At 46.4% G+C, this 23613-nt stretch overlaps 1 protein-coding gene across 3 annotated transcripts; it reads left to right on the top strand.

Moving 5' to 3' along the window:
• Positions 1 to 420: 420 nt before the first annotated feature.
• Positions 421 to 20725, top strand: PCP2 (Purkinje cell protein 2). Of its 3 annotated transcripts, none has more exons than XM_075272887.1 (4): positions 421 to 588; positions 2486 to 2612; positions 3477 to 3637; positions 20354 to 20725. In XM_075272887.1, the coding sequence occupies exons 1-4, from the start codon at positions 514 to 516 to the stop codon at positions 20468 to 20470; spliced, it is 480 nt and encodes a 159-aa protein (XP_075128988.1). In that variant the 5' UTR covers positions 421 to 513; the 3' UTR covers positions 20471 to 20725. The 3 variants fall into 3 exon arrangements, with proteins under 3 accessions (XP_075128988.1, XP_075128987.1, XP_075128989.1); XM_075272886.1 differs by having other exon boundaries at positions 427 to 588; positions 2483 to 2612; positions 20354 to 20721; XM_075272888.1 differs by lacking the exon at positions 20354 to 20725 and adding an exon at positions 6636 to 6783 and having other exon boundaries at positions 436 to 588; positions 2483 to 2612.
• The last annotated feature ends 2888 nt before the right edge of the window (positions 20726 to 23613 follow it).

Genomic DNA, 23613 nt, shown 5'->3' on the forward strand with positions numbered 1-23613 from the left:
ACGTGTGATTGCAATGAATTTCGGGGAGAAATACTTACACTTACGGCCATGACTGTATATATAAATGTATGGAAAGGCTATTATTATAGTGATATTCATGTCAAATTATAAAAATATAATTTCTTAATTAAAGTGATAATCTGGTCGATATGCCTTCTCTATGTTATGACCCAGTGTAGGTGCCCGGGTGTCACCATTATATACATGAGTATGTGCGGTGTTCTCTATACGGTCAGTGGATATCCATGCGGTGGCATCCCTATAATCACAGAAATATGTAAACACACAGACAACATATACCCTCTGCTCCACTAACAATTATCCCAGATAATCTTAATGGGGGATTAACCGGCTCCTTCCTGCAGATGGGGCCTCCCTTATTATGAGATGATTTAATGATCTGTACACGGGGAGGGAGGGCATGATGACCCCGCAGGACATTTAATAGGGCTGCACAGCTGAGATGGGCACACAGATATCTGCTCACCAGGAGCAGAGAGCCCAGGAACCAGGATGGAGCCAGTAGATGGAGCTGAGGAGGAGCGGGCCAGGAAGGACTCTCTAACTGAGCCTGAATCGGGGCCTGTGGTAAGAGGACTATTTATAATGTGTGGGGGCGGAGGGATAAGCTAGATGTGCATATGCGGTTGTTTCCTATATCTCATGTTTTTGTAGGATGAGCTTTATGGTCGTTGGTCTCAATATTCAGCCGTTTAGTAGGTTCTAATGTTAACAGGTTGCTGCATCTTAGACATGACGGCATCATCGGAGACCTAGCAGGCAGCATCTTGGCAGGACAGTCTAGGCCTCATGTAAGGTTCCTTTGCCCTAGAATACATGGTCTATTGCCGAGTATTCACTCTCTATGTAATTTTTTGTCCTGGGCTGCAGTGGGATGACTTGACACTCATTGACACAACTTAGTAAGAAAAACATGATACTTGACCATCTTAGTCTTGAAGAGGTTGTTTAGAAGGGTTTCCTTGAACATAAGCTACTCACAAGATGTCCCACAGATAAGTCTCCCAGATGGAAATGTCAAATTGCGGCAAAACCCATCTATATCTCAGACAGATATGGAAATAAACAGAGGTATGGTCTGGTTAGATACTGGATTTGCATTAAGAGGGCATAAAAATGCTTCCCTATTAAAAGGCTCTCAGAAGCAACTTTTGGGTAGTGTACCTCTTGGTGAGAGATTGTTGAAAGCCAGACTTGCCTCTGCCCCCACTTGACTTTGAGAGGGAGGGTATTATTGGACAAATTGCCGCCATATAGGCCATTCTGACCTAATTATTAGGAAGTGTCGGGAGCAGTGGTTACATGAGGGCACATACACATGGGAAATAGGCTCTTGAGGGTCCATTAACAGACGTGGGTTTGTGTGCCAGGAACCCAATCTTCTGGGCTGTAATTTAATTCCATCAATTATATTATATTTATTGTTATTTATGTATTGGTTGGACACATACCATGAAAATGGTATGACAAGGTATTCCATTATAGCAGATTTGTTTTACTAGCCATTGGGTTCTAGCATCTAGTGGAAGACATGAACAATGGGAACTGTTCAATAATAGCCTTATCTAGCTTCTTAGGAGCTCCTATGCACCCTGTGGGTAGAGTTGTGTATACTAAATGGGTCTATGATGATGTTATATGCACGTTGGTCAAGACCACATTCGAAAACATTCAAAAACATGGCATCTCTATGCACTACGCAGATATCCTACTGATTTCAATGGGAACTGTGTAATACCTAATTTCCCCTATGGTGGCGCTGCAGGGAAATCAAACACTTGCTGCAGGATTTCCCCACAGTATACAGATTGGGACATCCTGTGAACCAATTTATGGTCCTTTAAGCAAGAAAGATTGTCCATACCAGACAACCCCTTTAATTACCCCTTAATATCTAGGACAGCTTGGCGCCGATTCCCCCAGCATTGTGATCTTTTTCTCTACTGGAATGCTATAAAGCTGGGAAAGATATTCCATGTCAAAGGGGTTGTCGCCCAAACTCAACCTTGGCAAATAGGCGAGTGTGTCAGGGTCAGCCAGCCAAGCATTTCCAGATGAGATGATAGGTGAGATGTTCTATTACATGGCGGCCATGCATAGTCCACATACATTTTTTACATGATAATAACTGTTACCTACCGCCATAGTAATGAGTATGGAGATATCAGATATTCTAATAGACATAATAGTTATGGATATTCTCTTCTGCTTGGATAGATATCACGTCCATGGCTAGCTTCACCATGAGGTCAGGTCACTAGAACCATAAGGATAAACCCAAGAACAATGGTCATTGCCTTACCTGGTTGAGCACCAACCATGGTAGGAAGCAGGTAACTCAAGGTGTTCTACATTTCTTCACTTCTCAGGTTTGACATAGACTTGTTGGCAGCACAGGATCGCCTTTCTTCAGTTCCTGTAGATGTTCTGTATATTATTTGAAGGACTTTCTTTTCCGTAGCAGGAGGTCAACAAGGAACAAGAAGGTTTCTTCAATCTCCTCACCCATGTTCAAGGTGCAAGAATGGATGAGCAGAGATGCAGCATCCAGATTGTCCACAGCAAAGGAGACCCAGATGGAAAGAACAGCTGTAAGTTTCTTCACTATATCTATCTGTGACTCCTGAAGGTGGTCATAGACAGGTAATTTACGTAGGTAATTTGAGGGCTTTCCCTTTGTGGACACTCTCTGCTCTGACACATAGATGCGGTTCATGAACTAGAAAATCCCAAACTCTAAATTTAAAAAAATATGGAAAAATGAGTTCTGGACCCAATTCACAACCATCATCTATGAGCCAGAACAAAGAGCAGCTACATAGATTGTCTCTTTTTTTTCTGGAGGACCTGACACATCTAGAAATTGTGTAGTACTTCATTTCTCCTGTGGAGGTGCTAAAGTGGAATTGACCACTTGTTGCTGGAGTCCTCCACAGATTACATCTGAAAAGCAGTGCACCCTACAACTGGCCTGGTCTTCTCACGAAAAAAAAGTTAGTAAGACATAGATAATAATTTCCATGGTTATGCCAACGACATACAACATGGAGGGAGGCCACCATATAAAAAAAAAAAAATATGAGCACCTTACTGGTCAGTGCCCTCTGCCTTGATCTACTGGGGCATACTTCACACCAGATTTTCCAATAGGTACTTGGGTGTAGGATCATGCGAACATCTACTTTCCTCTTTTTCGTGTGTAATGTTCCCCCTGCATAATCGGGGTAGTCAGAACCCAATGGCTGATATTGAAGTACTTGCTAAACATGCAGCTTGATACTTGGTCAGGCCCGGCCTCCGTAGTCCCAAATGTTCACTAGAGCTAAAGCATGTGCAGAAACTGCCTCAGAAATAATATGTCTTGCTCCTCATAATACTCCGAAACCCCAACCATAGTATTTTGGTAGCAACCCCCGCCTACAAAGCAATGACAGTATGACTATGTCTTTCCACAGCTACAGTCACCCCACCACCTGAGATGAACCATTTGATGGATATGTTGGCACAATCGCAAAGTCGTAGATTGGACGATCAGAGAGCAGAGTTCACCCAGTCTCCATCCTTCCCAGACACTATGCCCACCCGAAGAGTGTCCCAAGACAATGGGGGCGTAAAGGTGAGCAATTACAATAACATCGTCCACAATTAACCTTCCCCTTCCTCCACTATCTACACTAATGACAAAATTGACATTCCCCCACAAAATGTAAACTAAACTTTCTGAAAATATGGAACATATGAGTGATCTACGCTGTTTATTAGCCGTACTCACAAGCTGTATTCCCTATTCACTTCAGGAGAAAGCTGTTATCATGGTGGCCCGTTACTTCCTCCCGGCTGAAAAGAGATACTGTAGAGATATAGATGGAATAATGTGAATATCTTACCCACTATAGAGTACATACAATGTATATTGAGGGAACTTGCCAGTGGTTGAGAAGGGGCACTAGGTTTCCTTAGGGAGAATACCTTGCAACGTGCTAGTTAATAAAGTCTTGTGATCACAGCAGCATCAGCGCTAACCCAAGCAAGCAATAGAAGAGTAAGGGGATATAATGTGATAAAGGAGACATGTAAGGACCGTGACCGGGCTGCAGCTTTACTATATGGCAGGACAAAAAAGAAACAGAGACTTGCACCAAGGGTGACATTAATGAAACACTTTTTGACCAGATAATTTGTGAGTTTATTCAACTTTTTTTCATTTGAGAAGCAGTTCTATATTCTTGTATAAGATATAGTTAATGTTCTGGCTATATAGTAGATTTATTCTCATGTATTATACAAAAACTACAGTTAACCATACATGTAGGATATTGTCCCTGCCTCTTCTCAGCCCATTGAATCCATCAGGTACATTCTATGTGAATGTGAATCGGACATATTTTGTATTAGTTTCTCAGAAAAGCAGTTATCATCAAATTAGCAAATATTTAGACCGGCCTTAGGGCCACATTCTGACATTATATTCGGCTTTATATTTTGCATTAATCTACATAAAAAGCAGAATTAAATCCTGTATTATACCCCAGAGCTGCATGCACTATTCTGCCTGCTGCTAAGACTAAACTTCATAAAATGGTAGGGCTGATGTGCTCCAGTGAGTACCACATCACCTTCATTATTTACCCATATGCCATGCTTCTGGTTGTGGCTGTACCTGGTACTGCAGCCTTCCGTACAAAGTATGAAGGTCCATACATAGACCTGCTGAACAACCTTAAGGAAAGGATGGGGGCTTTGAATGAAGGGTGGTTCATTGGACTATCAGTGTAGCATATACTCATTCCAGAACTAAAGTAATGCCCTAGTCATAGTGATTCACCTTATTTGTCCGGTTTCATGAAGATCTCTTTGCGGTCTTAAAGAAGTCCTGCACTTTATGTAATGGGATTGCTATTTAATTAATCTCTGATAAGCTGCAGGTTACTGACAAGATCAGCAGTCAGCAAGTAAATAAATTACCCATAATCTTACACCGCTCTGGTTCGCAGTGTCTAAAGCTGGATTTGGTGGCTTGGGACCCAGGTTGTAACCCCAGAATAAAAGTGTCAGAAAACAGGTGCAGGACCAAAGCAGAAACCTTATAGTGAGAAGACAGAAGGATACAGAAACCAAGTTAAAAAAACAAAACAGGGGAGTGCGGAAATATCCAGGTTAAAAATTGAGGGGGAAATCAGAAGAGGAAACCAATACCCGTAAATCAGCAGGAAACAGGGTAGGTACTAGGAGTGGGCTAAGAGAACACAAAGCCTGATACAAATGGAATCACAGGCATCGGAGCAAGGGAAGTGTCAGGTCACAATACTCAGCCACAGCCCTTGATAGGACGCTGAAATACAGCCCTGATTGGCTCTCTATCCTAAACATTTGTGACTTGCTGACCAGACCCAACCAAAGTTTGACTGGTAGGAATAGCAGCCTTAAAAGAACAGTCATATGACAAATGCAGATCCCGTACAGAGTCTTCCCCAGTAGAGAACCACAACTACTGGATGGAGAATTAGGAACATGAATATGTAGATTCCTAATACTGTACCTCTGAAATTATATTTTATGGGGTATTCCTAGCAAACTATCTTTCTTTAATACGTCTAAATTGCCATATTGCTGACAGTAAGGCTTAGGCTCATCTGGACTTGTATCGGAGTGCTTCAAGTACACTTCATGTTTTCTGTCCTATGTCAGCCAGATATAGCCCTGACTTCTTTTTCCTCTCTTGTTTGGAAAGCCATTTTCATCAGATATCATTCTGGCTTGAAATAAATTCATAGTCCCTTCTCTTTCTCCCCCCCCCCCCCCCTTTCCCTGTGGTTCATTCTATAAAATGTGATATTGTATTTGTGTGCAAAGCGAACCCGCGGCAGCATGTGTGAAACACGAGAGAAGTTGGATATAATATTAGCTTATACATCAAAATTATAATATCCTGTGGGGCAATAAATGGGAATGAGTGCGGATCACCTTTAATAATACATTCAGGTGGAGGACCTACTTAAAGGGAGTGTGTCACCAGACTCTAGTATGACAACCTAGCCCCGCAGCTAGCTAGATTAAGGTTATCTGAGTCAAATGGAGTTTTCCCCTTGTGAATCGGTGCTACTGTTGTTTTTGTCAATATGCAAATTAGCTCTTTGGACCAACAAGTGCGTTACCGTTGCTCCAATGAGTCTATTTGCATATTGACAAAAAGAGTGATATATTGACGATGGAAACACACTTTGATGCAGGTGACAGTATCCTATCTATCGGAGGGGCTGCGTTGATATACTGGGTTCGGGTAACAGACTCCCTTTAAACTTTAGATGGAGAATCCCTTTAAGTTGTGTTGTGTAAATTATATGGGTATTCCTGTCTTGTGAAGTGATGATGTATCTCCAGAATTTACCATCGTTTTGTGATCGGTTGGTGGCATCTGCACGGCACTACTCCTGACTATCCAGAGTCTCCCCTATCACTTGAGGACCCCCACCGATACTAGTGCCACCACTTTCCAAGATGGGAATACCACTTTAACCCCATCACGTCCAAGAATTGCATATCTTGTCTGCATTTCGTCATGACATGGTGTTGTATGTAACGTTTCCATGTTGCTTCTTTGTGTCCCCATTCAGAACAAAGCATAGCCATTCTCTTCATCTGACCTCCTAATTAACCATTTCTTGGAAGAGGAGATGATCTGCCAAGATCCTTTAAGATGTTTTTTCTGTATCTTACGAGAATTATGTTCTCAACCTACTGAATAAACCATATCCGGCTCTACTAACCTTGTGGTTTCATGACATAGATCCTCAGTCACATCCCTCATAACTTCTCGGACTACAAATATGGGGCAAATAAAAGGGGTTGTCCAGAATTACAAAAATTTGTCTGCTTTTGTGACATTATTTCCCAGAAAAAAAGGGAAGCACTTTAATAAATCCCTTTAAGATACATCTCCTTTCACTACACCCTTGGTTTTCACATTTTCTCATAAACTTGGGGCTCTTATCCAGGTATTTGGTCAACATGCGTGAAGTCATAATGAGAACTATTGCAATGACACCTTTCATCATTTCTTAAAGGGTTTCTCCATATTTGTCTGATTTGTGGTGAAAAGAACACATCATGTGGTCACACCTTGTAATAAGCCAGTCACAGGAGATGGGGGTCGTAGTTTACATGCATCATGTCAGCTGACATACTATAAGTACATAGAACCAATGGCGTATGCAGAATTCTCCAGAGGTATCAATTCATAGGTGGGATGGGGGATGTAGTATAGAGCAGGACAGGATGGTGGGCATAGCAGGCATGCTCCCCATATACAGCATAATGCCCTCATAGTGCCCCCATATGGTATAATGTTCCCTTTAGAGCCCCCATACACAGTATAATGCCTCCTTGTGGCCTCCACATAGTATAGTGCTTAAGCACTGCCCCTCACAGTATAATGTTCCCAGCCCCTGCTCAGTTTAATGGATCCAGCCCCACAAAGTATAATGTTCCCAGCCCCTGCACAGTACAATTGCTCCAGCGCCCACATTGTATAATGGTGCCAACCCACACAAAGAATAATGGCACCAGCCCGCACAACGTACAATAGTCTCATCCACAAAGCAGTACAGTATAAAGTCCCCAGCCACCACTCAGTATAATGTCCCTAGCCTCCAGCCCCTTCACACTATAATGGCGCCAATTCCCACACACACAGTATAATGGCACCAGCCCCCACAATGTACAATAGTCTCATCCACCAAGCAGTAAAGTATAATGTCCCCAGCCACCACTCAGTATAATGTCCCTAGCCTCCAGCCCCTTCACAGTACAATGGCGCCAATTCCCACACATATAACGGCACCAGCCACCACAATGAGCCCAGCTTCAGCACAGTATAATGGTCCTTGGCACCATTGAGTATAATGGCACCAGCCACCACACGGTATAACGGCCTCCAACTTTCACTCAGTATACTGTCCCCAGCCTCCAGGCCCTGCACAGTATAAGGGTGCCAATTCCCACACACAGTATAATGTCCTCAGTCCCCACATGGTATAATGGCCTCCACTCAGTATAATGTCCCCAGCCACCACACGGTATAACGGCCTGCAACCTCCACTCAGTATAATGTCCCTAGCCTTCAGCCCCTGCACAGTATAATGGCGCCAATTCCCATACTTAGTATAATGGCACCAGCCCTCACAATGTACAATAGCCTCATCCACCACACAGTATATTGCCCCCCATTCAGCACAGTATAATGGTCCCTGGTGCCATTTAATATAATGGCTTCAGTCACCACACAGTATAATGGCCCCAGCCTCCATACAGTATAATGGTCCCAGCCTCCATACAGTATAATGGCCCCAGCCTCCATACAGTATAATGGCCCTCTGCCCCCTCCATACAGTATTATGGCCCTCTGCCCCACCATACAGTATAATGGCCCTCTGCCCCACCATACAGTATAATGGCCCTCTGCCCCACCATACAGTATAAGGCCCTCTGCCCCACCATACAGTATAATGGCCCTCTGCCCACACCATACAGTATAATGGCCCTCTGCCCCACCATACAGTATAATGGCCCTCTGCCCCACCATACAGTATAAGGCCCTCTGCCCCCACCATACAGTATAATGGCCCTCTGCCCCACCATACAGTATAATGGCCCTCTGCCCCACCATACAGTATAAGGCCCTCTGCCCCCACCATACAGTATAATGGCCCTCTGCCCCACCATACAGTATAAGGCCCTCTGCCCCCACCATACAGTATAATGGCCCTCTGCCCCACCATACAGTATAATGGCCCTCTGCCCCCACCATACAGTATAATGGCCCTCTGCCCCACCATACAGTATAAGGCCCTCTGCCCCCACCATACAGTATAATGGTCCTCTGCCCCCACCATACAGTATAATGGCCCTCTGCCCCCACCATACAGTATAATGGCCCTCTGCCCCCACCATACAGTATAATGGCCCTCTGCCCCACCATACAGTATAATGGCCCTCTGCCCCCACCATACAGTATAATAGCCCTCTGCCCCACCATACAGTATAATGGCCCTCTGCCCCCACTATACAGTATAATGGCCCTCTGCCCCCACCATACAGTATAATGGCCCTCTGCCCCCACTATACAGTATAATGGCCCTCTGCCCCCACCATACAGTATAATGGCCCTCTGCCCCACCATACAGTATAAGGCCCTCTGCCCCCACCATACAGTATAATGGCCCTCTGCCCCCACCATACAGTATAATGGCCCTCTGCCCCCACCATACAGTATAAGGCCCTCTGCCCCCACCATACAGTATAAGGCCCTCTGCCCCCACCATACAGTATAATGGCCCTCTGCCCCCACTATACAGTATAATGGCCCTCTGCCCCCACCATACAGTATAATGGCCCTCTGCCCCCACCATACAGTATAATGGCCCTCTGCCCCCACCATACAGTATAATGGCCCTCTGCCCCCACCATACAGTATAATGGCCCTCTGCCCCACCATACAGTATAAGGCCCTCTGCCCCCACCATAGAGTATAAGGCCCTCTGCCCCCACCATACAGTATAATGGCCCTCTACCCCCACTATACAGTATAATGGCCCTCTGCCCCCACCATACAGTATAATGGCCCTCTGCCCCCACCATACAGTATAATGGCCCTCTGCCCCACCATACAGTATAATGGCCCTCTGCCCCACCATACAGTATAAGGCCCTCTGCCCCCACCATACAGTATAAGGCCCTCTGCCCGACCATACAGTATAATGGTCCTCTGCCCCCACCATACAGTATAATGGCCCTCTGCCCCACCATACAGTATAAGGCCCTCTGCCCCACCATACAGTATAATGGCCCTCTGCCCCACCATACAGTATAATGGCCCTCTGCCCCACCATACAGTATAAGGCCCTCTGCCCCCACCATACAGTATAATGGCCCTCTGCCCCCACCATACAGTATAATGGCCCTCTGCCCCCACCATACAGTATAATGGCCCTCTGCCCCCACCATACAGTATAATGGCCCTCTGCCTCCACCATACAGTATAATGGCCCTCTGCCCCCACTATACAGTATAATGGCCCTCTGCCCCCACTATACAGTATAATGGCCCTCTGCCCCCACCATACAATATAATGGCCCTCTGCCCCCACTATACAGTATAATGGCCCTCTGCCCCCACCATACAGTATAATGGTCCTCTGCCCCCACCATACAGTATAATGGCCCTCTGCCCCCACCATACAGTATAATGGCCCTCTGCCCCACCATACAGTATAAGGCCCTCTGCCCCCACCATACAGTATAATGGCCCTCTGCCCCACCATACAGTATAATGGCCCTCTGCCCCACCATACAGTATAAGGCCCTCTGCCCCACCATACAGTATAATGGCCCTCTGCCCCCACCATACAGTATAATGGCCCTCTGCCCCCACCATACAGTATAATGGCCCTCTGCCCCCACCATACAGTATAATGGTCCTCTGCCCCCACCATACAGTATAATGGCCCTCTGCCCCCACCATACAGTATAAGGCCCTCTGCCCCCACCATACAGTATAATGGCCCTCTGCCCCCACCATACAGTATAATGGCCCTCTGCCCCCACCATACAGTATAATGGCCCTCTGCCCCCACTATACAGTATAATGGCCCTCTGCCCCCACCATACAGTATAATGGCCCTCTGCCCCACCATACAGTATAATGGCCCTCTGCCCCACCATACAGTATAATGGCCCTCTGCCCCCACCATACAGTATAATGGCCCTCTGCCCCCACTATACAGTATAATGGCCCTCTGCCCCCACCATACAGTATAAGGCCCTCTGCCCCCACTATACAGTATAATGGCCCTCTGCCCCCACCATACAGTATAAGGCCCTCTGCCCCCACTATACAGTATAATGGCCCTCTGCCCCCACTATACAGTATAATGGCCCTCTGCCCCCACCATACAGTATAATGGCCCTCTGCCCCCACTATACAGTATAATGGCCCTCTGCCCCCACTATACAGTATAATGGCCCTCTGCCCCCACCATACAGTATAAGGCCCTCTGCCCCCACTATACAGCATAATGGCCCTCTGCCCCCACTATACAGTATAATGGCCCTCTGCCCCCACCATACAGTATAATGGCCCTCTGCCCCCACCATACAGTATAATGGCCCTCTGCCCCCACTATACAGTATAATGGCCCTCTGCCCCCACCATACAGTATAATGGCCCTCTGCCCCCACCATACAGTATAAGGCCCTCTGCCCCACCATACAGTATAATGGCCCTCTGCCCCACCATACAGTATAATGGCCCTCTGCCCCCACCATACAGTATAATGGCCCTCTGCCCCCACTATACAGTATAATGGCCCTCTGCCCCCACCATACAGTATAATGGCCCTCTGCCCCCACCATACAGTATAATGGCCCTCTGCCCCCACTATACAGTATAATGGCCCTCTGCCCCCACCATACAGTATAATGGCCCTCTGCCCCCCACCATACAGTATAAGGCCCTCTGCCCCACCATACAGTATAATGGCCCTCTGCCCCACCATACAGTATAATGGCCCTCTGCCCCACCATACAGTATAAGGCCCTCTGCCCCCACCATACAGTATAATGGCCCTCTGCCCCCACCATACAGTATAATGGCCCTCTGCCCCACCATACAGTATAATGGCCCTCTGCCCCACCATACAGTATAATGGCCCTCTGCCCCCACCATACAGTATAAGGCCCTCTGCCCCCACCATACAGTATAAGGCCCTCTGCCCCCACCATACAGTATAATGGCCCTCTGCCCCCACCATACAGTATAATGGCCCTCTGCCCCCACCATATAGTATAAGGCCCTCTGCCCCACCATACAGTATAATGGCCCTCTGCCCCCACCATACAGTATAATGGCCCTCTGCCCCCACTATACAGTATAATGGCCCTCTGCCCCCACCATACAGTATAATGGCCCTCTGCCCCCACCATACAGTATAATGGCCCTCTGCCCCCACCATACAGTATAATGGCCCTCTGCCCCCACCATACAGTATAATGGCCCTCTGCCCCACCATACAGTATAAGGCCCTCTGCCCCCACCATACAGTATAATGGCCCTCTGCCCCCACCATACAGTATAATGGCCCTCTGCCCCCACCATACAGTATAATGGCCCTCTGCCCCCACTATACAGTATAATGGCCCTCTGCCCCCACCATACAGTATAATGGCCCTCTGCCCCCACCATACAGTATAATGGCCCTCTGCCCCACTATACAGTATAATGGCCCTCTGCCCCCACCATACAGTATAATGGCCCTCTGCCCCCACTATACAGTATAATGGCCCTCTGCCCCCACCATACAGTATAATGGCCCTCTGCCCCCACCATACAGTATAATGGCCCTCTGCCCCCACTATACAGTATAATGGCCCTCTGCCCCCACCATACAGTATAATGGCCCTCTGCCCCCACCATACAGTATAATGGCCCTCTGCCCCACCATACAGTATAATGGCCCTCTGCCCCACCATACAGTATAATGGCCCTCTGCCCCACCATACAGTATAATGGCCCTCTGCCCCACCATACAGTATAAGGCCCTCTGCCCCCACCATACAGTATAATGGCCCTCTGCCCCACCATACAGTATAAGGCCCTCTGCCCCCACCATACAGTATAAGGCCCTCTGCCCCCACCATACAGTATAATGGCCCTCTGCCCCACCATACAGTATAAGGCCCTCTGCCCCCACCATACAGTATAATGGCCCTCTGCCCCCACCATACAGTATAAGGCCCTCTGCCCCCACCATACAGTATAATGGCCCTCTGCCCCCACCATACAGTATAATGGCCCTCTGCCCCCACCATACAGTATAATGGCCCTCTGCCCCACCATACAGTATAATGGCCCTCTGCCCCACCATACAGTATAATGGCCCTCTGCCCCCACCATACAGTATAAGGCCCTCTGCCCCCACCATACAGTATAAGGCCCTCTGCCCCCACCATACAGTATAATGGCCCTCTGCCCCCACCATACAGTATAATGGCCCTCTGCCCCCACCATACAGTATAAGGCCCTCTGCCCCACCATACAGTATAATGGCCCTCTGCCCCCACCATACAGTATAATGGCCCTCTGCCCCCACTATACAGTATAATGGCCCTCTGCCCCCACCATACAGTATAATGGCCCTCTGCCCCCACCATACAGTGTAATGGCCCTCTGCCCCCACCATACAGTATAATGGCCCTCTGCCCCCACCATACAGTATAATGGCCCTCTGCCCCACCATACAGTATAAGGCCCTCTGCCCCCACCATACAGTATAATGGCCCTCTGCCCCACCATACAGTATAATGGCCCTCTGCCCCCACCATACAGTATAATGGCCCTCTGCCCCCACCATACAGTATAATGGCCCTCTGCCCCCACTATACAGTATAATGGCCCTCTGCCCCCACCATACAGTATAATGGCCCTCTGCCCCCACCATACAGTATAATGGCCCTCTGCCCCCACCATACAGTATAATGGCCCTCTGCCCCCACTATACAGTATAATGGCCCTCTGCCCCCACCATACAGTATAATGGCCCTCTGCCCCCACTATACAGTATAATGGCCCTCTGCCCCCACCATACAGTATAATGGCCCTCTGCCCCCACCATACAGTATAATGGCCCTCTGCCCCCACTATACAGTATAATGGCCCTCTGCCCCCACCATACAGTATAATGGCCCTCTGCCCCCACCATACAGTATAATGGCCCTCTGCCCCACCATACAGTATAATGGCCCTCTGCCCCACCATACAGTATAATGGCCCTCTGCCCCACCATACAGTATAATGGCCCTCTGCCCCACCATACAGTATAAGGCCCTCTGCCCCCACCATACAGTATAATGGCCCTCTGCCCCACCATACAGTATAAGGCCCTCTGCCCCCACCATACAGTATAAGGCCCTCTGCCCCCACCATACAGTATAATGGCCCTCTGCCCCACCATACAGTATAATGGCCCTCTGCCCCCACCATACAGTATAATGGCCCTCTGCCCCCACCATACAGTATAAGGCCCTCTGCCCCCACCATACAGTATAATGGCCCTCTGCCCCCACCATACAGTATAATGGCCCTCTGCCCCACCATACAGTATAATGGCCCTCTGCCCCCACCATACAGTATAATGGCCCTCTGCCCCTACCATACAGTATAATGGCCCTCTGCCCCCACTATACAGTATAATGGCCCTCTGCCCCCACCATACAGTATAATGGCCCTCTGCCCCCACCATACAGTATAATGGCCCTCTGCCCCACCATACAGTATAAGGCCCTCTGCCCCCACCATACAGTATAATGGCCCTCTGCCCCACCATACAGTATAATGGCCCTCTGCCCCCACCATACAGTATAATGGCCCTCTGCCCCCACCATACAGTATAATGGCCCTCTGCCCCCACTATACAGTATAATGGCCCTCTGCCCCCACCATACAGTATAATGGCCCTCTGCCCCCACCATACAGTATAATGGCCCTCTGCCCCCACCATACAGTATAATGGCCCTCTGCCCCACTATACAGTATAATGGCCCTCTGCCCCCACCATACAGTATAATGGCCCTCTGCCCCCACCATACAGTATAATGGCCCTCTGCCCCCACCATACAGTATAATGGCCCTCTGCCCCCACCATACAGTATAATGGCCCTCTGCCCCCACTATACAGTATAATGGCCCTCTGCCCCCACCATACAGTATAATGGCCCTCTGCCCCCACCATACAGTATAATGGCCCTCTGCCCCACCATACAGTATAATGGCCCTCTGCCCCACCATACAGTATAATGGCCCTCTGCCCCACCATACAGTATAATGGCCCTCTGCCCCACCATACAGTATAAGGCCCTCTGCCCCCACCATACAGTATAATGGCCCTCTGCCCCACCATACAGTATAAGGCCCTCTGCCCCCACCATACAGTATAAGGCCCTCTGCCCCCACCATACAGTATAATGGCCCTCTGCCCCACCATACAGTATAATGGCCCTCTGCCCCCACCATACAGTATAATGGCCCTCTGCCCCCACCATACAGTATAAGGCCCTCTGCCCCCACCATACAGTATAATGGCCCTCTGCCCCACCATACAGTATAATGGCCCTCTGCCCCCACCATACAGTATAATGGCCCTCTGCCCCCACCATACAGTATAATGGCCCTCTGCCCCCACTATACAGTATAATGGCCCTCTGCCCCCACCATACAGTATAATGGCCCTCTGCCCCACCATACAGTATAATGGCCCTCTGCCCCCACCATACAGTATAAGGCCCTCTGCCCCCACCATACAGTATAATGGCCCTCTGCCCCCACCATACAGTATAAGGCCCTCTGCCCCCACTATACAGTATAATGGCCCTCTGCCCCCACCATACAGTATAAGGCCCTCTGCCCCCACCATACAGTATAATGGCCCTCTGCCCCACCATACAGTATAAGGCCCTCTGCCCCCACCATACAGTATAATGGCCCTCTGCCCCACCATACAGTATAATGGCCCTCTGCCCCCACTATACAGTATAATGGCCCTCTGCCCCACCATACAGTATAATGGCCCTCTGCCCCACCATACAGTATAAGGCCCTCTGCCCCCACCATACAGTATAATGGCCCTCTGCCCCCACCATACAGTATAATGGCCCTCTGCCCCACCATACAGTATAAGGCCCTCTGCCCCCACCATACAGTATAATGGCCCTCTGCCCCCACCATACAGTATAATGGCCCTCTGCCCCACTATACAGTATAATGGCCCTCTGCCCCCATCATACAGTATAAGGCCCTCTGCCCCCACTATACAGTATAATGGCCCTCTGCCCCCACTATACAGTATAATGGCCCCAGCCTCCTCTAAGTGCCCGAGTGCGGCACTGATAATCCTGCCTCTAAATGTTTAATCCTGCCCCTGGCCCCGCTTATTTTTACAGTATCCTGGCAGAGCACAGACAGGTATATTAAATAAGGAGACATTTTGGATCCGGAAGAGTCTGGGTAACTTTCAAGATCAGAACATGAAATGAAAGCCGCGCTGGTTGCTATGGGCACCATAGACTGTTCTCCTTATAAACTTTTACCTAAATCTCCCTTGGGGGCGGAGACTTGACTTATCCCAAGTAGGTGAAGCTGCCCAGAGCAACCAATCAGGTCACTGCTTTCATTTTCCAAATGGTCACTGAAATGAAAGCGCTAGTAACTGTTGCTATGTGCAACTGCTTTAGCTTTCCCTTGTACAAACTAAGAAATCTCCTGCATTGTACACTAAGAAAATGATGAGGGTTGACCAACTGGCGTGCTCCTATCAATAAGTGTCATACAAAACTGGAGCTCCCCTTTAAGAATCCTGCTTAAATCTCAAGGCTATATTTAGTGCATAGGATAGGATATCACTATATTATAGAAGATTCACAAGAAGCTTGAGCTATACGGTTAGAGTTCACACTGTACTACTGGCCATAATATCATCTTATATATAATAGTGAACCTCCAGGGTCCTCCAACCTAAAAGGTACAGACATATCCACACCCCAAGGCTGATACGGGACAATGCATCACCTAAATGAGGGCTGTTGTGTAATACCCAGAACCAGAACCTGATCAACCATATCCTTCTATGAATACACCGTGTTAGGGGTCAGGCACATGGCAGTACGAAGAGTCTGAGACTTCTTATTCCTGTGTCTCAAGTACCCTAGAATAGTGTAGAATACCTCTGCAATATGGTATTCTGTGGAACATGTCTCTTGCAGCATGGTAAGGCCCCATGTACTTCTATTATACCTCTGTACAACCTCATAATACAGGTATATGAGTACATGAGTGCTGGGCACCATTTAATCCAAACCTACAAATCCATGTCACATAAGCCATATGCTGTCTGGTCAATTGATGCATTGCCTCATATTGTGCTCTCACAGCCCCTTATCTACAACCTAGCAGTGTTAAAAAGCAAGGAATATCAGAGTGTAACAAGAAGCAATTTTTTGAGTATCTTTTCTACTCCCCCTCCCCTTTACATAGACTAATATGGAGAAAGTAATTGCCTGAAAAGTGGAGGACATATATTTCACCTGCACTATTCACTTATGAAAACTTGCTTATAACTGGAGGTACACTTTAATGAATAAATGTCTCCTGCAATTATCTCTAGAATACCCCCTTAGCGACCCTTGACGTAACTGTACGTCATGGGTCGCATGGGGATGTATGGAGCGAGCTCACACGCTGAGCTCGCTCCATACACGGCAGATGCCGGCTGTATAATACAGCCAGGACCTGCCACTAACAGCAGCGGTCGGTGCCTGAGCCGATCGCTGCTGTTAACCCTTTACACACTGCGGTCAAACGTGACCGCAGTGTGTAAACGGCGCCGGCGGCACGGGCGCCGCCATGTTTTGCCGATCGCCGCCCTCCTGAACGTCACATGAGGGCGGTGATCGGTTGCTCTGACAGCCAGAAGCCTATTGAAGGCTTCCAGGCTTGTCTCTGCACTAGATCTATTAGACGATGCCAGAGGCATCATGTAATAGAAGTGCTGCGATTTTGCTATTCACTGCAATACTGTAGTATTGCAGTGAATAGTATGAGCGATCAGACCCCCTAGGTTTCAAGGTACCTAAGGGGTCTGATCATAAATGTAACAGAAGAAAAAAAAAAGTTTTTAAAAGTATTAAAAAAATAAAAAAAATATAAAAGTTCAAATCACCCCCCTTTCCCTAGATTAGCTATAAAAGTAATTAAAGAACATTAAACATAAACATATTAGGTATCCCCGCGCTCCAAAATGCCCGAACTATTAGAATATTAAAACATTTATCCCGTACTGCGAACGGCGTAGCGGCAAAAAAAATAAAAACAGCCAAAAAGCGTTTTTTTCAACACTTTGCCTCCTATAAAAAATTGAATAAAAAGTGATCAAACCATCAGATCTTTCCCCAAATGGTATCAATAGAAACGTCATCTTGTCCCGCATAAAAAGACACCACAACCAGCTCCATACATGGAAATATGAAAAAGTTACAGGTGTTAGAACATGATGACACAAATTTTTTTTTCTATTTTGCAAAGTTTATCATTTTTTTAAAAGTATCAAAACATTTCAAATACTATATAAATTTGGTATCACCGCGTTTGTACTGACACGTAGAACACAGGTAACATGTCATTTGTACCAAACAGTGAACGCTGTAAAAATTAAACCCATAAGAAAATGGCGCAAATGCATTTTTTCTCCAATTGCACCTCATTCTGAATTTTTTTCCAGCTTCCCAGTACATTGCACAGCATATTGAATGGTGCCATTACAAAGTACAATTTGTCCCGCAAACAATAAGCCATCATGTGACTCTGTGAACTGAAAAATGAAAAAGTTATGGCTCTTGAAATGTGAGGAGGGAAAAACGAAAATGCGAAACCAAAAAATGGCCTGGTCCTTAAGGGGATACCCGACCTTTCTACACAACTGAACACAGCCACCTCTGCATTCACAGCAACCACCGGGTTCAAGGAACCCCCATTCCAGAAATGGGTGTGGGGTTCAGAGGTGAAACCTTTAGACTAAAGACAATGCTAATATGAACAAAGCCTTAGTGACTGTATGTAATATAACATTACTTGTCCGTGTGACCGGTCTCTGGAATTACAGCTTAAGTAAATGGGACTAACTAGTAGTACCAGACATAGTGGATAAGAGTGGCAATCTTTCTGTACATTATTATTTTTCTACTCTGACATGATCCATTGTAAAGGAATGTGTCACCAGAACCTAGTAATACACCGCTAGAAAGCTGAATTCAGCACACTATCGGCTTTCCCATTCTGTGCCCCCGGTAAAGAGCTATCGGTGCCGGTACTGTAGCTCTTCTGATAGTACTCGTCCATAGACAAGTACTGGGGGGAGGCATTTCTCACTGCTCAGCGTCATTGCTGGGTGGTAAGGAACACCCTCTCTCACCGTATAGTGCAATAGACTACTGTGAGGAGGGGCGTTCCTGACTGTCAGAAACGCCCTTCTGACACTGGAGAGCTACAGTACCGGTACTGATAGCTCTTCACAAAACAGGAGCACAAAACGGGAAAGCTGATAGAGCGCTGAATTCAGTGCACTGTCGGCTTTCTAGCAGTGTATTTTAGGGTCACGTGGAACCTCTGCACAATGGGGGTGTTGTTTGGAGCACGGTCCACATTCTCATTCCATCAAAGAGCTCACTGGCTTTTTACTAAAAGCGGTGACGTCTTAGGAACAGAGGCAGAGATTCACAAAGGGGAAAACACTGTCTGATTCAGGTGACTCTAACCTATCTATCTGTGGAGCTGGATTGATATGCTGGGTTCTGGTGTTGCTAACCTATCTATCTGCTGACTTGGGTTGATATGCTGGGTTCTGATGACCCTAACCTATCTATCTGTGAAGCTGGGTTGAGATGCTGGTTCTGGTGACCCTAACCTATCTATCTGTGAAGCTGGATTGATATGCTGGCTTCTGGTGACCCAAACCTATCTATCTGTGGGGATGGATTGTTATGCTGGGTTCTGGTGACCCTAACCTATCTATCTGCAGGGCTGGGGTGATATGCTGGGTTTTGGTGACCCTAACCTATCTATATTCAGGGCTGGGGTGATATGCTGGGTTCTGGTGTCAGTAACCTATCTATCTGCAGGGCTGGGGTGATATACTGGGTTCTGGTGTCAGTAACCTATCTATCTGCAGGGCTGGGGTGATATACTGGGTTCTGGTGTCAGTAACCTATCTATCTGCAGGGCTGGGATGATATACTGGGTTCTGGTGTCAGTAACCTATCTATCTGCAGGGCTGGGGTGATATACTGGGTTCTGGTGTCAGTAACCTATCTATCTGCAGGGCTGGGTTGATATGCTGGTTCTGGTGACAGTAACCTATCTATCTGCAGGGCTGGGGTGATATACTGGGTTCTGGTGTCAGTAACCTATCTATCTGCAGGGCTGGGATGATATACTGGGTTCTGGTGTCAGTAACCTATCTATCTGCAGGGCTGGGGTGATATACTGGGTTCTGGTGACAGTAACCTATCTATCTGCAGGGCTGGGTTGATATGCTGGTTCTGGTGACAGGCTCTCTTTAAGACTTGACGTATCTCTATATCAGATAAGTACAGTATCTACATTTTCAACATAACCTGTAGGTCTGCACTATTATTTAATGGTTTCCAATAAGGGTTCTGATTGACAACAGTTGTATGAAAAGCATTACTCTTCCATACTCTCTAATGCCCCCACTTGTTCCCTCTCTTGCCAGGACCCAGAAGCCATTCCCTTTGCATCTGGAGACGACTATTTCAGCTTCATCAATCAAGTCCACAGTCGGCATCTGGAGAAGCTTCTAAAAAATCCTGGGGGTCAAAAAAAGTCTTAGAGAAGGACCTCAAGACAAGTGACCTAGGCTGTGTGCAACAAATGTCCCACAGATTACCGTTAATGGGGAAGATCCTTAAATTGGACTAAACCAAAACAGGAGACCATATGTTAGAGGAACAGAGTTCTTCTTTATCAACAGCCATATTCTGTTAGGTCCTAAAAGTACAACTCCACCCAAAATCCTAAAACATAGCCCACAGCCTGCTCAGAGTACAGGAATATAGTCTTTATAAATAGCAAATATCCCCTTTCATATGCCCCATGAAAGTGATAACCAGTTTTCGGGAGCTGTTTCAGAGGTTGTCACATCATTTGAACCAAACATGATCAATTTTTGAGATATGATGCATTATGGGAACAAAAAAGATTTACACCATACTTGTCAACTTTACTGGAATATCCAGAAGGCTCTTGGAAAAAGGAGAGACCTCTTGCACGTCCGGAATAATTTCCCAAAAAGTGGTACACCGCATCCCATTGACCAACGTTGCATTCAAGGGATGGAGTTGATAAGGTCAGAGTCGTGTTTATGACTAAATGACCAGTAATCCTGGGTAACTGTCGTCGTCCTAATTAATGAGGCTGAGTGCCAGGCGGTAAAGAAGTCACACCACTCTATGTGTTGGTATTCGTTCTTCTCTTAGCAAAGAAAAGTGTACTGACGCAACTTTTATTAAAAACACGGGGGTTAAATAGTAGGAGAGAAAGGAAGTGATATAACAACAACGTAAGTTTTCATATTCATTCCTCATTGGCATGTTACATCTCAATCAAATAGAAAAAAAGTGTAAGCAGTGCCATATATAGCCAGCTGCTCCCGGTCCTGCGTGGTAACCTTGGGGAGCTGTCTTGTGGCAGCAAGCCAAGCATTTGTTTTTCTTGCACCCATTCTGGATACAGGCGCCATCTTATCATATAACATTATACCAGTTTCAAGCCTAAGCAACTATATTTAGCATTCAGCTTTTAAAGATAACAATGTTTTTTCATACATTACATGATTATAACCTTCACAGAGTGACGGAACATAAATGGGGAGTGTCCTTCGGAAATGGGGTCAGAACACAATCTACTACCTCCTGGACAAAATTCCAGGAATGTTGACAAGTATGCCATGTCCGCACTGTAAACCTACACGAGTACCATCAATGTACAGACATGTGATGACTTGCAAAAAAAAAATTGTAATTCCAACATTTTTTGTGAATTGTTCTTCATGGATTTCTGTATTTATTTATTCCCATATGTCAGAATCCATAACTCTGTAATATTGTATTGAAGGGGTTTCCAGACCTGGATGGGTTTTTGATACAGATGACCTACCAAAAAGATGGGGGTCCAACCACTCCATTGATCTGACGTTGATGTCCTATCCTAAAATCCACCCAGGCCGAGAAGAATGCTCTAACGGGTTGTTGAGCTTCCTTATGTTTTAGCTAGATCTGTTACAAAGAGTGTCTCTCATCCAGGAGGACCAGTCCTGTCCTGCATTATCCAGACAATCTATTGATTTGAATGGACACTGTGTAATGCTTAGTTTCCCCTGTAGGGGAGCTGTTGGCAAACTAAACACTTACTTACCAGTTTACCCACAGAATAGAATTCATGACTAGGAATTATGATATACTTCTTTTCAAGGGATCCTTCTAACATGTAGGAAAACCCCTTAAAGATCATGTGGCTTTTTTTGTCTGCTAACAACTAGTTGTAGCCATTACTGGAGATTGCATCTCTGTATTACATGACATAAACATAATCCTCTATTATATGGTTATTATGCTACTACCCTCTATGGGAGGGTAGTACAAAACTTCTAAGCATTTATATGGACAGTCTTCAGCTCGATGACTGACAGACAGGTAACCGGCAGGGAATTTCAATATAGGGAAATGTTACTTATACAACTTTGTATATTATAAAGTAGAACCGGTGTGAAACTTCCATATTGTCATATTGTATGGTATATACCCGACTGATGTGACTGTCCAGTGAGTCCCTCCTGACACATCATGTCCGCTAGTATGAATTATACCGTGTCAATAAAGGATAATATATCAAATGGAAGAGACTTCTGTGCGCTTCCTAGAGTATACTACTGCTATCAGATGACAGTCAGCCATGATTATAGGGCAGTTTCTATTCTACTCTGTGTTATTGGAATGGATCCAGAAGCCCTATAGAGGTGATGTCACTCCGAGTGTCACCCAACTGCATTCGGTCCCCAGCTTGGATGCACACTTGTGTTCATGGACTCTTACAATGGCCGCTGTATATAATATTTATCATACAATGATCTGGACCACTCTGACTTGATACAAGACTCAACATACAATTCTTGGCTGGAGGGTCTTACAGATCAGCGCGGTCATTTCACTGGCAAAGCCTTTATCCATAAGGTGTAAGTGATAAGGTCAGAGTCGCGTTTATGACTAAGTGACCAATAATCTCGGGTAACTGTCGTCGTCCTAATTAATGAGGCTGAGTGCCAGGCGGTAAAGAAGTCACACCACTCTATGTGTTGGTATTCGTTCTTCTCTCAGCAAAGAAATGTGTACTGATGTAACTTTTATTAAAAACCCAGGGGTTAAATAGTAGGAGAGAGAGGAAGTGATATAACAACAATGTAAGTTTTCACATTTATTCCTGATTGGTATAGTACATCTCAATCAAACAGAAAAAGTTTAAGCAGTGCCATATATAGCCAGCTACTCCCGGTCCTGCGTGGTAACCTTGGGGAGCTGTCTTGTGGCAGCAAGCCACGCATTTGTTTTTCTTGCACCCATCCTGGATCTTATCATATAACACTATACCAGTTTCAAGCATAAGCAACTATATGTAGCATTCAGATTCTAAGGATAACAATGTTTTTTCATACATTACATGATTATAAACTTCACATAAGCACTGATTGGCTGGTTGCAAGGGGGTCCATCGGCAAAAAGTAATAGCCCCCATTATAATAGACCTCATATCCAACTGTATTGACATTTGATTAGCATAGCAGGACATGGAAGTCTATTGCTCTTCCATGTTCTCTATAAACTACTTGCCACCGTAGACCAGTAGCCTATGACTGAGTTGTACAATGCCGGGGTTTCTGCAATGATTTCATCGCACCACCTGAGCTAGACCTTGACAGAT

The sequence above is a fragment of the Leptodactylus fuscus genome, chromosome 5 (genome assembly GCF_031893055.1).
Source record: "Leptodactylus fuscus isolate aLepFus1 chromosome 5, aLepFus1.hap2, whole genome shotgun sequence".
In the NCBI taxonomy this organism is placed as follows: domain Eukaryota; kingdom Metazoa; phylum Chordata; class Amphibia; order Anura; family Leptodactylidae; genus Leptodactylus; species Leptodactylus fuscus.

Coding starts and splice junctions, on each gene's coding strand:
- PCP2 (XM_075272886.1), top strand. CDS start 514: ATGGAGCCAGTAGATGGAGCTGAGGAGGAGCGGGCCAGGAAGGACTCT. Junction 589..2,482: donor AGCCTGAATCGGGGCCTGTG/GTAAGAGGACTA, acceptor TCTTTTCCGTAG/CAGGAGGTCAACAAGGAACA. Junction 3,638..20,353: donor AAGACAATGGGGGCGTAAAG/GTGAGCAATTAC, acceptor CTCTCTTGCCAG/GACCCAGAAGCCATTCCCTT.